At 48.5% G+C, this 12814-nt stretch overlaps 1 protein-coding gene across 3 annotated transcripts in view; it reads right to left on the bottom strand.

Moving 5' to 3' along the window:
* ESR2 (estrogen receptor 2) overlaps positions 1-12814 on the bottom strand; it is an 83983-nt gene that overhangs the window by 56477 nt on the left and 14692 nt on the right. The window contains exons 2-3 of one of the 3 annotated variants that reach the window (XM_073638684.1): positions 2169-2645; positions 185-360 (exon numbers count right to left, since the gene is read on the bottom strand). In XM_073638684.1, coding sequence (XP_073494785.1) covers positions 185-360; positions 2169-2596 — 604 coding nt within the window. In that variant the 5' untranslated portion in view covers positions 2597-2645. Of the gene's footprint in view, positions 1-184; positions 361-449; positions 585-2168; positions 2646-12814 lie in introns of those variants that run through there. The other 2 variants (XM_073638683.1, XM_073638682.1) reach the window with 2 other exon arrangements.

Below are 12814 nucleotides of genomic sequence, written 5' to 3'. Positions count from 1 at the left end.
CAATAGGATAATAATCTGGCTTTTGACCGGATTTCTATTACACCAAGAACAAGTCATTATCAAGCGGTTGCTAATAATCTGAATACATTAATTACAGCAGAAAACTTGACTCCGCATAATTGAATGTCTTTAATCAACCTCAGCGCCGAAGATTTACATGAATGCAAAGCAGTAAGAAACAGACCTTGGATGCTTCTCTTGAAAAAAGCCTTGCAGCCTTCACAAGACCATACGCCATAGTGGTAACCAGAGGCGTAGTCGCTGCACACGGCACAGAAGTGGGTGTCCCGCTTGGACCCGGGGTTACTTCCAACATGGTTTGTGCATTCAGACCCTACAGACTTTCTCTTCATGGTTTCCCTGCAAAAAAATAAAAATAGGGCAAACTAAAGAAAAGCAAGAATTAGAAGGTCAAGGATCATGGAAATGTCACCCTACACTTTCTGCACCTTATTATAGTCACCTACTTCTCAAGTTTTCTATCTGGAACGTCCTTTCTTTGCTAAGTGACTTCTCGGAGTCCGGTGCAGTCACTGATTGAAGGAAAACAAGGTTCTTTATGGTCCAAAGTTTAGAAGACATCTTGCCAATTTAGGTGTGGCCAAGGACGGTGCCCCGGTGCCAACGACTTTGGATGCAGTGCAATGTATCTATCAGGGTTGACAACTTTATTTTTTCTAGACAGCTTATCAAAAAAAACAGAGACCGACAATATTTTTTTTATCATAATAAAGGATTAAGATTTTAATTGATCCATGTCAACAGCCCAAAATACTGATATGGCCACATAATCTGCACTCATTGTGAACGGTAAAATGATGATAATTACAGTCTTAATAAATTGTTCACGTTTCTACAGCTGCAAAAAATAATAACAATAATTCAAGGACCCATCAAACATTTTTTTTTTTTTTTTTAATTGCCCTATTTTTACAGACTGTCCAGGAATTTTTGGATGATTGGCAACCCTGGTATCTATAAAACATTCCCAGTTAAAGAGATAGTAGTGGCTACAGAAAGTCTCCATGAAGAGCAACATCCTTGGCTTTTGACAGTGGTGTTCTCCTGCCTATCTGGTCTCCAACAGTACAAAAAAAAAAATCTTAAAATCTTCATTCAAACTTTATAACCCAACCTTAGCGAAAAAGGGATGTTCATGCTGATAACACGGAATTTACCTCTCCTTGTTTTTTAATTCTACAACTCCAACAAAAACCATGGAAGGCCATCTTTTTAATGCACAAATTAAAAAAAAAATCATAAAAACTAGATGTAATGTGGAATAGTAGTAATAAAAGAAATGCAAATTTTCTAAAGATAGATGGATGTCTAGCCTATCTTCTAAGGTGTCCTGACTATACCCTGATGGCTGATGTTGGAGAACAGAGATCGGCATGTTGGATTTCGCCTTGCCACATATTTTTGTTCTCTTGGTGTGAGGTGTCTGGCAGCAGCTTTCCTTCCCTTTTTCATAATGAACACAGAAACCGACCATGAATTTGTATAGAGGAGTCGGGACGAATAGCTTTTTGGCTATATGAGCTTTTAATGGACACCTAGAATAATGGGTATGGCCATCTTCACGCTCTCAGATGGTCATATAGCAACAAACAATAGGAATAACAAAATTAATTAATCTCAAAATAAATTAAATTACTTTATCCAAAATAATTAAAAGGCCACGATAAAAAAACAAAAAAACAAAACATAAAATCACACAAGTTAAAAAATTAAGTGAAGGGACCAAAGTCACGTTAATAAATGTGAAAAGGTTCAGTTATATGTAATGCTGCAGTGAGCCAATCAAAGCAATTATTGGCAATACCTATCAGTATACTGTATATAAAATGAAATATAAAGTGGGCTGAAGATATGCAAAACAATAAAGATGGAATCAATAAGTGGTATATTGCACAAGCCCAATAAACAAGTAAATATGAAAATACATTTATGAGTTAAGAGACAAGAATAAATTCAATTAAAGCCAAAAACTAACATACAGATCTGATTGCATTATAGAGTTCATCGGTTTGAACCCACTCACTTCAACACATGTTTCGCCTAAGCTTCTTCAGGAAGAAGCTTACATGAAACTCAGTCCAAATTTCTGCCAAGTGGCCAATCATGGTACCAACATATACTGTATGCCCCAATAATGTTTCGCTCACCTGGTAATTGGCAGCATGTGTTCTTCTGGTTTGGCTTCGAACCATGGACTCCTTGGCGGCTCTGCATAGAGCAATGAAGACTGGCAATGTAAAGTGACAGGAGACATATGGTCTGGAGCGGTCCAGAGTACACTTGGACTCATAGTCTGTCTCAGCACAGAACCCTCGGAATCACTAGAATTAGCAGGAACGTTGTAGTTTATGACTGACGGGCTGCAGAACGCCAGAGAGGAGTATTCATGGCGGTTATCCATGTATGAAGAAGGAATGTACACTGGACTCTGGTCAACTGGCATGATGTTCTGATTGCCATTGTACTCAAGAGCAGACGGTAGACCAGATGGGGAACTTTTGATATCAGTTTTGGAGTGTCCAATATGCTGCATTGGCTGCAACTGAGAAAATTCCTTGTGCATGTAGGTCGACATGTTGATTGATGATTGATAAAAAAAATGTTACTCAATACAACATGGTTTCCTAGAAGAGATAAGGAACATATCAAAGCATTATTTAGCTGCCATCAATATCAACAAGATTCCTCGCCAATCCCTTTGGTGTATAACTCTTATCATATCCGAACAGTCAGACAAAAAACACACTAGACACCCCATTTAGACATGTAAGAGGGGGAAGGTGATTCTAGCATCTTCTGAGCAATCAAGGTGTTTCTATAAGTCCACGTTCACACATTCAGTATTTTACATCACTATTTGTAAGTCTAAACCAGGAGTGGAACAGCCATTGGAAAAGTATAATGGAAACACGTCACCACTTCTGTATTTATCACCCACTCCTGGTATTAACTTACCAATACTGACTAAATACTCAACGTGTGAACATGGCCTAAGTTAAACATATCATTGAGCCTGTAAAAAGCAAATTGCATTGTATAGATGGTAAATTAGCTGTGAATATCACTTTTAGGGTACAGACGGCCATATAACATCGACAACGAATACATAGCTGTGCACGGACTGGCCGGCAGCTCTCCTGACCCGAACGTGACAGCTGCATAGAAATACAGGCTGTCACGCTTGGGTCAGAATAGCCGCCGACCAGTCCGACCATTGTGATTCGATCATCATCATCCATGTTATATGGCCGTCTGACAGCGCCTTGTTAACACGCTCCAGGGAGAAGGGAATTAACCACATTATTTCTGTTTGCAAACATTTCCAGGCAAGGGAAGGAGGACATCTATACAGATCTCTGGGTTTATACAGTCCAGAGCAGTCATGATGTGTCAGGATCAGTGATGGCAAGTGCCTGCAGTATTGATGGAGCTGATAAGGAAAGCTTAGGAGATTGTACAGTAGTCAATTTGTGGCAGAAACCATTACTGCAAAATAAGGTCTCATTCACACATCAGTTTTTCACATACAAGTGCTATTCGTTTTTATTCACGGATAATACTCGTACCTATGATAGTCTATGGGACTGTTCACTTATCGGACATTTTTCTCGGACTGAGTAGCCTGTGCAGTATCGCGGAGACATGTCCGATATTTATCCGATCGGATCAAAATCAGCAACGCAAGTCTATGGGTCAGTGAAAAAATGCGACAGCATTCAGATGCCATCCATGTGCTGTTCATCTTTCACTGACTGATAGATAGGTGGAGAAACTTTTTTTTTTTTCTCACCGGTGAAAAAAAAAAAACCTGATGAAAATCACTGATGAAACTCGGTCCGTTTTGCTTGTACCATGAATAAAACCTGAGGTCTGATTGAGGCCTCATTCAGATGTTAGTTTTTAGCACATGCTAGAAAAATGGACTGATTATTTTGATCTGATCAGAGAGTGGTCCAAGTGTCATCAATTCTTCTCGTACATGAAAAAAACAAAAAAGTTTCTCCACCTTCTCCTTTTTGACTATCCATGAAAATCTGACAGCACTCAGATGTCATCCAAGTGAGGTCCGATTTTTTCACAAAACTATAGATTACATTGACAACTTTGATACGACCTTAGGATCGAAATCGGATACGTCTCTGCGATTTTCCACAGGCCAAGAAAAATTACAGATCTGTGAATGGACTATCATGGTGCTACCACGGATATAGCACTCATATCTGAAAATTGGACATCTGAAGGAGGCCTAAGGCTTTGTTCACACAAATTGAGGCTCCTTTTTGGGGGAAATTGTTGGTGTTTTTCACTTTCCTGAAGTAATGTTGAAGAGATTTGGTAGAGTTGCTTTTTTCCTTCTGAAAAATTATTTTTTTGTGGCCTTTTGATGCGACAGTGTCTAATATGGAGTGGATTCCATCAGAATACACTTCTTAGAAGTGGCGTTCACTTTTTTTATTCTCCCCACCAGGCGTTTTTGAAAACTTCAGGGAAAAAAATAAAATGCTCAAAAAACCTCCTCATATGAATAGCAAAAGTAGATTTCCCATAGAGATAATAGGTATAGTTTTTCAACTGTTTATTTGAAAAAGTATTTTGAAGCAAAAGTGCAAAAAATAAAAATAAAAATCTGTGTGGGCATAACCTAGCAGGTAGAAGATGGTAGTAGAGATGTCAGAGTGTCCTCTAGAGCAGTGGTCCCCAACCTTTTTTGCACCAGGGACCGGCTTGAAGCAAGATCATTTTTCCATGGCCCAGCAAGGAGGGGGTGGGGTGGGCGGGGCTTTGGTCATATGGGGGCGGGGTAATGGAGGGATTTGGAGTTTAGTGCATACTTATCATATAGTGTAGACCAGGTCCCCGCCAGGAGCTATGCCAGGAGCCCCACATAATGTGCTGTGCCAGGAGCCGCATCACTGAGGCCCCATCACGCCCTGCAGCAGGACAGGGCAGCTGTCCTGACAGCTGCTGTTCAGCTGCATTTACTTCATCCCAGGGGCGGACACAGACTGTAGTGGGCCCCTGTGCAAGAAATTTTTGGGGGCCCCCCCCGCCCTTCATAAGGCAACAAAGTTATGTAAACATAACCCCCCCATGTGCATCTCTCACCCCCACATGTGCAGCTCACCCCCGTGCATCTCTCATCCCCCTCCGTGCATCTCTCATCCCCCTCCGTGCATCTCTCATCCACCCCCCGTGCATCTCTCATCCACCCCCCGTGCATCTCTCATCCCCTCCGTGCATCTCTCACCCCCCCGTGCATCTCTCACCCCCCCGTGCATCTCTCACCCCCCCCGTGCATCTCTCATCCACCCCCCGTGCATCTCTCATCCCCCCCGTGCATCTCTCATCCACCCCCCGTGCATCTCTCATCCACCCCCCGTGCATCTCTCATCCCCTCCGTGCATCTCTCACCCCCCCGTGCATCTCTCACCCCCCCCGTGCATCTCTCATCCACCCCCCGTGCATCTCTCACCCCCCCGTGCATCTCTCACCCCCCGTGCATCTCTCATCCACCCCCCGTGCATCTCTCATCCCCCCCGTGCATCTCTCATCCACCCCCCGTGCATCTCTCATCCACCCCCCGTGCATCTCTCATCCCCCCCGTGCATCTCTCACCCCCCCGTGCATCTCTCATCTCTCCCCTCCCTCCCATGTGCATCTCTCATCTCTCCCCTCCCCCCCATGTGCATCTCTCATCTCTCCCCTCCCCCATGTGCATCTCTCATCTCTCCCCTCCCCCCATGTGGATCTCTCATCTCTCCCCTCCCCCCCATGTGGATCTCTCATCTCTCCCCTCCCCCCCATGTGGATCTCTCATCTCTCCCCTCCCTCATGTGCATCTCTCATCTCTCCCATCCCCCCCATGTGGATCTCTCATCTCTCCCCTCCCCCCCATGTGGATCTCTCATCTCTCCCCTCCCCCCCATGTGGATCTCTCATCTCTCCCCTCCCCCCATGTGCATCTCCCATTCCCCCCACTCCTAGTTAATTGTATTTAAAAAAAAATAAAACTTGTTATACTTACCCCCATGCGATCCCTGCAGAATCCTGGCGCTCGTCCAAATCGCTGACACCAGGTTCTCCTGACTTCCGGCCATGTGACGGCGCCGTCACATGACCGGAAGTCAGGGGAATCATGAAGGTGCTGCCGCAGCAGCGCAGCGCTAAGATGTCCCGGACCCGGCGCTTAGCATGCGGCCGGGGGCCCCATGAGGAGAGAGACGCACAAGAGGGGGGCTCCGAGGGGGCTCCTACCGGCCGGGCCCCATACTGGAGTCAGGGCAGTCATGCCCTGATGGCGGCCCTGCTGGAGGCTGGAGGGGCCCCCTCTCCCCGCGGACCGGCTGAAAAACCCCAACGGCCCGGTCCTGGTCCGCGGACCGGCGGTTGGGGACCTCTGCTCTAGAGAAGAGAGGAGCAAACTGGAAGGTATTGTGCAGCTAGGAGAGTCCGGAGGTCCACCATGGTTACAGAAGAGTTGTCCTACACAGTAGTTGAGGGTTTTGTAGGAAGTGTTAGCAGGCTGAGGAAGATTAGTGGAAAAATACTAAGGTTCGCCTTGCAAGGACACAAGAAGAAGCTGCTGGAACAGTAATTCTTTGTGTCATAGGCAATGGAAGACGCGTGTAATCATCTGTGTTTAATAGAAGTGGAATCATAAAGCTTTGTGCCACCACCACCAAAAATCAATAAGCCATTGCCTTTCTCTGCAAGAGAAGTATTTGTACTCAGGGTTGGACTGGCCCACCAGAGAACTGGAGAATCCTCGGGTGGGCCCTGGCTTCTCCTTCAGGAGAGTTCATTGTGTGACATGCAGAAGTAGTGCTGTTGCTTTAAAAGCATTCCGCAACTATTAGAAGTAACACAATGACAGGAGACAGGAAGTGTTCTGCTCTAGAAGCATCCAGCAACTAGAGGGGATAACACAGTCACAGTAGAAGGGGAGAGTTTTAGCAGAGCCCCAGGGGGATTGTGGGGGAAGATGTTCACTGTCTGGCTGGAGCCGAAGAGAAAGGTGGTGTGTGTGTTCTGTGTCTCACAGAAGTTCCCCTGCTAGTGAAAAGGATTCAAGTCAGGAGTGAAGATAAGCACAGGACATGTAGAGTTCCTGAACTAGCAGTGCAGAGTATTGTCAAGCAGAAAGATAAGGACTGTAAGAAATGGTGTCACAGGGATCATCTCCCTCAGCAAATCCCCCCCCTCCTCCATCTCACTGTGCTGTAAAGAATGCTGTGTTCATTAATGTGCCTTTGCATTAGAACTGTGCTGTCCTGTACTACTGGGAAGACTGTGAACTGTTGTGCCGCTAAGGAAACTGTACTGTTTGCCACTGGAGCCTGTTGCTCATAAGACTTAACTTGCACTGGCTGTGCGGCTTCTTATTAAATGCTACTGTTCTACCATTTATGAGGACTCTTGACAAGTGTGTCTGGTCAGCAAGTGAAACAATGTACATGTCTGTGCCTGAGGGTCAATATCCCTGTGTGCCTGAGAGAAGCTGCAGCACATGGTCTATGGTCGCCCTGAGTAACTGTTCCCCCAGGATTCCAAAGAATTCATGTAACCTGTCTTGCCCCTATCTGAACCTAGCGGTGTGCGTGTAACATTTCTCAATTCTTCACAGGTTAACTGAAGAAGCAGATCACCAATTCTGTCCATTTGTATTTCCACATCCATTGCTGCTAGTGAGTTTTCTTTAGGGCTGGTCTCCTTTAACTGGTGTAGCAAAGTGGAGTTGAGGTGCTGTGCTGCTGTGTTTTTCCAGACACTTTTCCTCTTCTCCCTCTACATGCTAATTCCTGCTCATGACTCCTCGTACGGGCCATCAATGTTACATGCACGCCGCTAGGTTCAGATATGGGCGAGACAGGTTGCATGAATTCTTTGGAATCCTGGGGTAACAATAGTGCAAACCTTGCAGCTGCTATGGGGCTCTTGAGTGGGGGAGAAAGGTGGGCCCTCAGAATGAAATCCTCTGGTGGGCCCAATGTTCTTCAGTCTGACACTGTTTGTGCCTGCTGTCAACAGTGTCTATTCCTGTGCAATATCTTCAGAAAAGAGTATTCTGTTTGCCACAACAACAATGGCTGTGACGCGCCCCTGGGCCTGTGTCGCGCTGCGTTGCGCACGCGGGAGCTTACCCGGAGCCGGATCTCTTGAGGGTTGTAGTCTCGTGGCGGTGATCCGGTCCGTGCCCAGGGAGTCAGACTAAGTGGCGCTGTATTAGCGGTAGATGTTGGACGACTACGCCACCCGTTGAGTACAGCTAAGGAGCTGCTGCTGCAGGGCAGACCGCTGAGGCCGGTGGTAGGATTGTGCAGCGTGATAGTATAACCCCCAACGGGAGGGGTATGGCCTCAGGGCAGCCGACGTGGATGATGGGGGTAGCAGGAACCACTCGGAGACGGTACGGTGTAGTTCAGGGTCTTTACTGGTGACAACGATAGACCCTCCCGGAGTACTGGCTAGCGATTGGGGCCTGGTCAGTCCTTGAGCAGATGGGATCTCCCCTGGCCAGGCGGAGTTGTAGGCCTCCCAAACTAACGATACTCTTCTGGCTACCTTGCTAGAAGCGGGTATAAGTAGCCCACGTCCCTGAGTGTACCGTGTGGTGCTCACCCGTATGGCCGGTGACTCGGGGCCTTCTAGTAGCTTCCGCTCCACGACGGCGGTGCTGGTCCCACGCGTGTGACCGTGCCTTCGGGTTTCTGGGCCAGAGGACCTGCAATCCCCTGCCGGTCGGTTTCTGCTGCTGGATAGGAGTTAGTCCCCACAGCCTCGGACTCCGGGTCCGGTGATAACTTCTCAGTCAGGGCGAGCTCTGCAGCTGCCAGCCCCTGACTCCTTGTAGCACTGCTCCCACAGAGCTCCTGATGTTCTTTTCCTATATCTGCTTCTCTTCTCTGTCTCTACTTCTTCTCTACTCACCAACCCTGCCTCAGCCCTAGGTTTATATAGGGGAAGTTCTTCCCCTCCCAGGACTGGGCAGGAGGTGTGGCATGCACAGGATCCCTGACCAAGAGACCTCCCACCTGCTCTCAGACATAACATTGCCGTTACTGTGGAAACCAGACCCCTGGGGTGCCACATTCCCCCCTAGTGAAATTTAGTACTCCGGGACTAAACATATTTTTAGAAAAACATAACAAGGTATAAACAATAATAATACAATAAGAAAAACACATAAAGATGGTTACGGCGTGTCCGCAACCGGGCGCAGTCTTTGAAGAAAAGCAAGGTGTCCATTTCACCAAAACAGGGAGACGTAACCAGGTAGGGGTCTGTCCTGCCCCGAGTCCTTAACAGTCTTTAGTCCGTCCTGGGTTACGCTCCAACTATACACAAAGGATTCCCGGTAAATCCACCAAGGACTCTTATAAATAACTAGAAACACATAATTATACACAAGCAACAAGAAAAACAGGTAACCACAAATAAAACAATTTATACACTTCAAATCCTCCAACGTGCGGGTAACTGGCCTCTAGTGGCCCTACGGAGCTGACTGTCTAGCCCTGAACTACAGGGTGTAGGAGCTGTCAAGGGTAAACTGGGCAGCTGTCTACCGGCTCTTTGACTCACTAGGGGTACGGCAGGCTCACTATAAGCAGAGGGTTGATCCTCCTGTTCTGCTTGTGTGGAGTCTTCTGCCTCCTGGACCGGCTGCTCTTCCAGCTCTACCTGTTGCTCCGTAGGCACTTGGGATGCTGGTTGGAGGAACGTGAGGACGGGTACCACAACTGCACCATTGACTTGAGTCCAGGACCGAGGGAAGTCTCCGAGCACAGTACTAACCATATCTTCCCTTTCCTCTACGGGTCGATGGTCTTCTTGTTCCTCTTCAGGGTTCCGTAGCTGTTCAGGACACTTCTTCAGGTGATCCCGGGATACAATGGCTATGGTCTCCCCTTCGTCTTTACTGATGGTACAGACTTTCGGGTTCTCGTGGCTTGAGGGCAGTACGGTGTACGGGTCCTTCTCCCACTGGTCGTCCAACTTGTGGAGCCGTCTTTTCCTCTTCAAGACCTGCTCTCCGGGTACCAGGGGAACAGCGGGAGCATACTGGTTGTAAGTTTTCTCTTGTCTTTCCCTAGCTTGACAGAGACTTCGCTCCACGCTCTCCTGTACTTTCCGGTACTGCTGCTGCCTCTCTGTGTCCCAGTCTGCTTCTGGTGAAGTGTCCTCGGGTGTCAGGACTCCCATTTCCAGGTCAACAGGTAACTTACCAGGTCTCGCCCTCATTAGGTAAGCCGGGGTACAGTTGGTGGAACCTACCGGGATGTGGTTGTATAGGTCCACTAGATCGGGCAGCTTCTCAGGCCACAGACTGCGTTCTTCCAGGGGCAAAGTTTTCAGGAGATCCATTACCACCTGGTTCATTTTCTCACAAAGTCCATTAGTTTGCGGATGATAGGGTGTCGTCCTTATCTTCCGGCAGCCATACAGATTGCAGAATTCCTGGAAGACCTCCGCTTCAAAGGCAGGTCCCTGGTCCGTCAGCACTTGGTCCGGGTACCCGTGTGGACGGCAGAAGTGCTGCTGGAAGGCTCTAGCTGCTGTTTGAGCCGTTAAGTCCTTAACGGGGACGACAACCAAGAACCGGGAGTAATGATCCACAATGGTTAACGCGTAGACGTAGCCACTTCTGCTTGGGGTCAGTTTTACATGATCCAAGGCTACCAGTTCCAACGGCTGCCGGGTGACGATGGACTGCAGGGGAGTCTTCTGGCTGGCACGGTCCTTCCTTCTTAGGTTGCACGGGCCACAGTCTCTGCACCACCTCTCGATGGTTCCCCTCATGCCTACCCAGTGGAACCGCCCACGCAGCAGGAACTCCAGCTTCTTCCATCCGAAGTGTCCAGCCCCGTCGTGGTATGCTTCCATCACCATGGCTGCGTCTCTCCGTGGCACCACTACTTGCCAGATTAGTTCATGCGTCCGGGAGTTAACCATTCTGCGGCACAACTTCCCCTTGTAAAGGAACAGTCGACTCTTCTCAGCCCACAGTTGCTTGGCTTCCTCCGGAGCGTCTGGGTCGAGGCGAGCCTCTGGCCGAGTCAGCATCTCCTTCACCAGCCGGACGGCAGGGTCACTGTCTTGCGTTTCCTCCCAGTTGTAGTGAGGCAAGGGGTTAAACGTAGCGGCTTGCTTACTCCTTACCCGATGGGAATACTGGATAGTTCCATGACGGTGGAACGCGGGGAGTTCGACTTCTTCCAGTCCCTCTGGATCTTCTCCTACGTCCGGTAGGTTTGGCATCCTGGACAGGGCGTCCGCGTTGGTATTGGAGCGTCCTGCCCGGTATTTGATTGTGAACTCGTAGTTGGACAGACGGGCCATCCATCTCTGCTCTAGGGCACCGAGTCTTGCCGTGTCCAGGTGTGTCAACGGGTTGTTATCCGTGTACACGGTGAACCGGGAAGAAGCGAGGTAGTGCTTAAAGCGTTCGGTGACTGCCCACACCACTGCCAGGAACTCTAGCTTAAATGAGCTGTAATTCTCAGGGTTTCTTTCGGTGGGTCGCAGTTTTCAGCTGGCGTAAGCGATTACTCGTTCTTTCCCCTGCTGGATCTGCGACAGCACGGCTCCTAGCCTGATGTTACTTGCGTCGGTGTAGAGGATAAAGGGCTGGCTGTAATCAGGGTACGCCAGGATTTCATCCCCCGTGAGGGCCATCTTCAGCTGGCGGAAGGACTCTTCTTCTAACTTCTCCCATCTGAAGGGTGGCTTCTGGTTCTTGGCCTTCCGGGACTGGCCTATCAGGAGGTCCTGCATAGGAGCTGCCTTTTTGGTGAAACCGGGGATGAATCTGCGGTAATAGCCTACCAACCCGAGGAACTGCCGCACTTCCTTTACACTGGAGGGACTTGGCCATTCCTTAATTGCGGTGATCTTATCAGGGTCGGGAGCCACTCCATCAGCGCTCACCACGTGTCCCAGGTACTGCACCTTTGGTTTCAGGAGGTGACACTTGGAGGGTTTCACCTTTAGGCCGTAGCTTGCCAGAGCTTCGAACACTTCCGCCAGGTGTTTCAGGTGGTCCTCATACGTTTTGGAATATACGATGACATCGTCCAGGTACAACAGGACCGTCTCAAAGTTTCTGTGGCCCAGACAACACTCCATTAATCGTTGGAAGGTTCCTGGTGCATTGCAGAGTCCGAACGGCATGCAGGTAAACTCGCTAAGTCCCATCGGGGTGGTGAATGCGGTCTTCTCCCGGTCCGCCTCTGCTACAGGAACCTGCCAGTACCCACTACTGAGATCCAAGGTAGAGAAGAAGTTAGCAGATCTTAAAGCAGCCAAAGACTCCTCTATCCTTGGTAAGGGGTACGCATCCTTGTGTGTGATACGGTTGATTTTCCGGTAATCTACACACATCCTCATGGTGTTGTCTTTCTTTTTGACTAAGACTAGTGGAGCTGACCAGGGGCTACAGCTATCCCTGATCACCCCAGCCTCCTTCATGTCTCTAAGCATCCCCTTGGCGTGTTGGTAGTGTGCAGGGGGTACGGGTAGATACCTCTCTTTTATGGGAGGATGGTCTCCCGTGGGGATGTGGTGTTCTACCCCCTTGACTCGCCCGAAGTCTAACGGGTGTTTACTAAACACTATCTCGTACTCTTGAACCACCCGATAGACTCCCTGTTTCTGGTGTGAGGGAGTGGAGTCAGTACCCAAATGTAGTTGCTGACACCAGTCCTCCATTGTTTTCTGAGAGCCGTTACCTTCCTCCGGGGAAGATGGAGGCAAGGGTTCTATGGACTGTATGGAATCTTGATTGATGGTATAC

This window comes from Phyllobates terribilis, unplaced genomic scaffold (genome assembly GCF_046119375.1).
Source record: "Phyllobates terribilis strain yellow unplaced genomic scaffold, ASM4611937v1 Scaffold_7__3_contigs__length_470593459, whole genome shotgun sequence".
Lineage (NCBI taxonomy): Eukaryota > Metazoa > Chordata > Amphibia > Anura > Dendrobatidae > Phyllobates > Phyllobates terribilis.
Note: the sequence above shows the minus strand (reverse complement) of the source record. Positions and strands in the feature narration are given on the sequence as shown.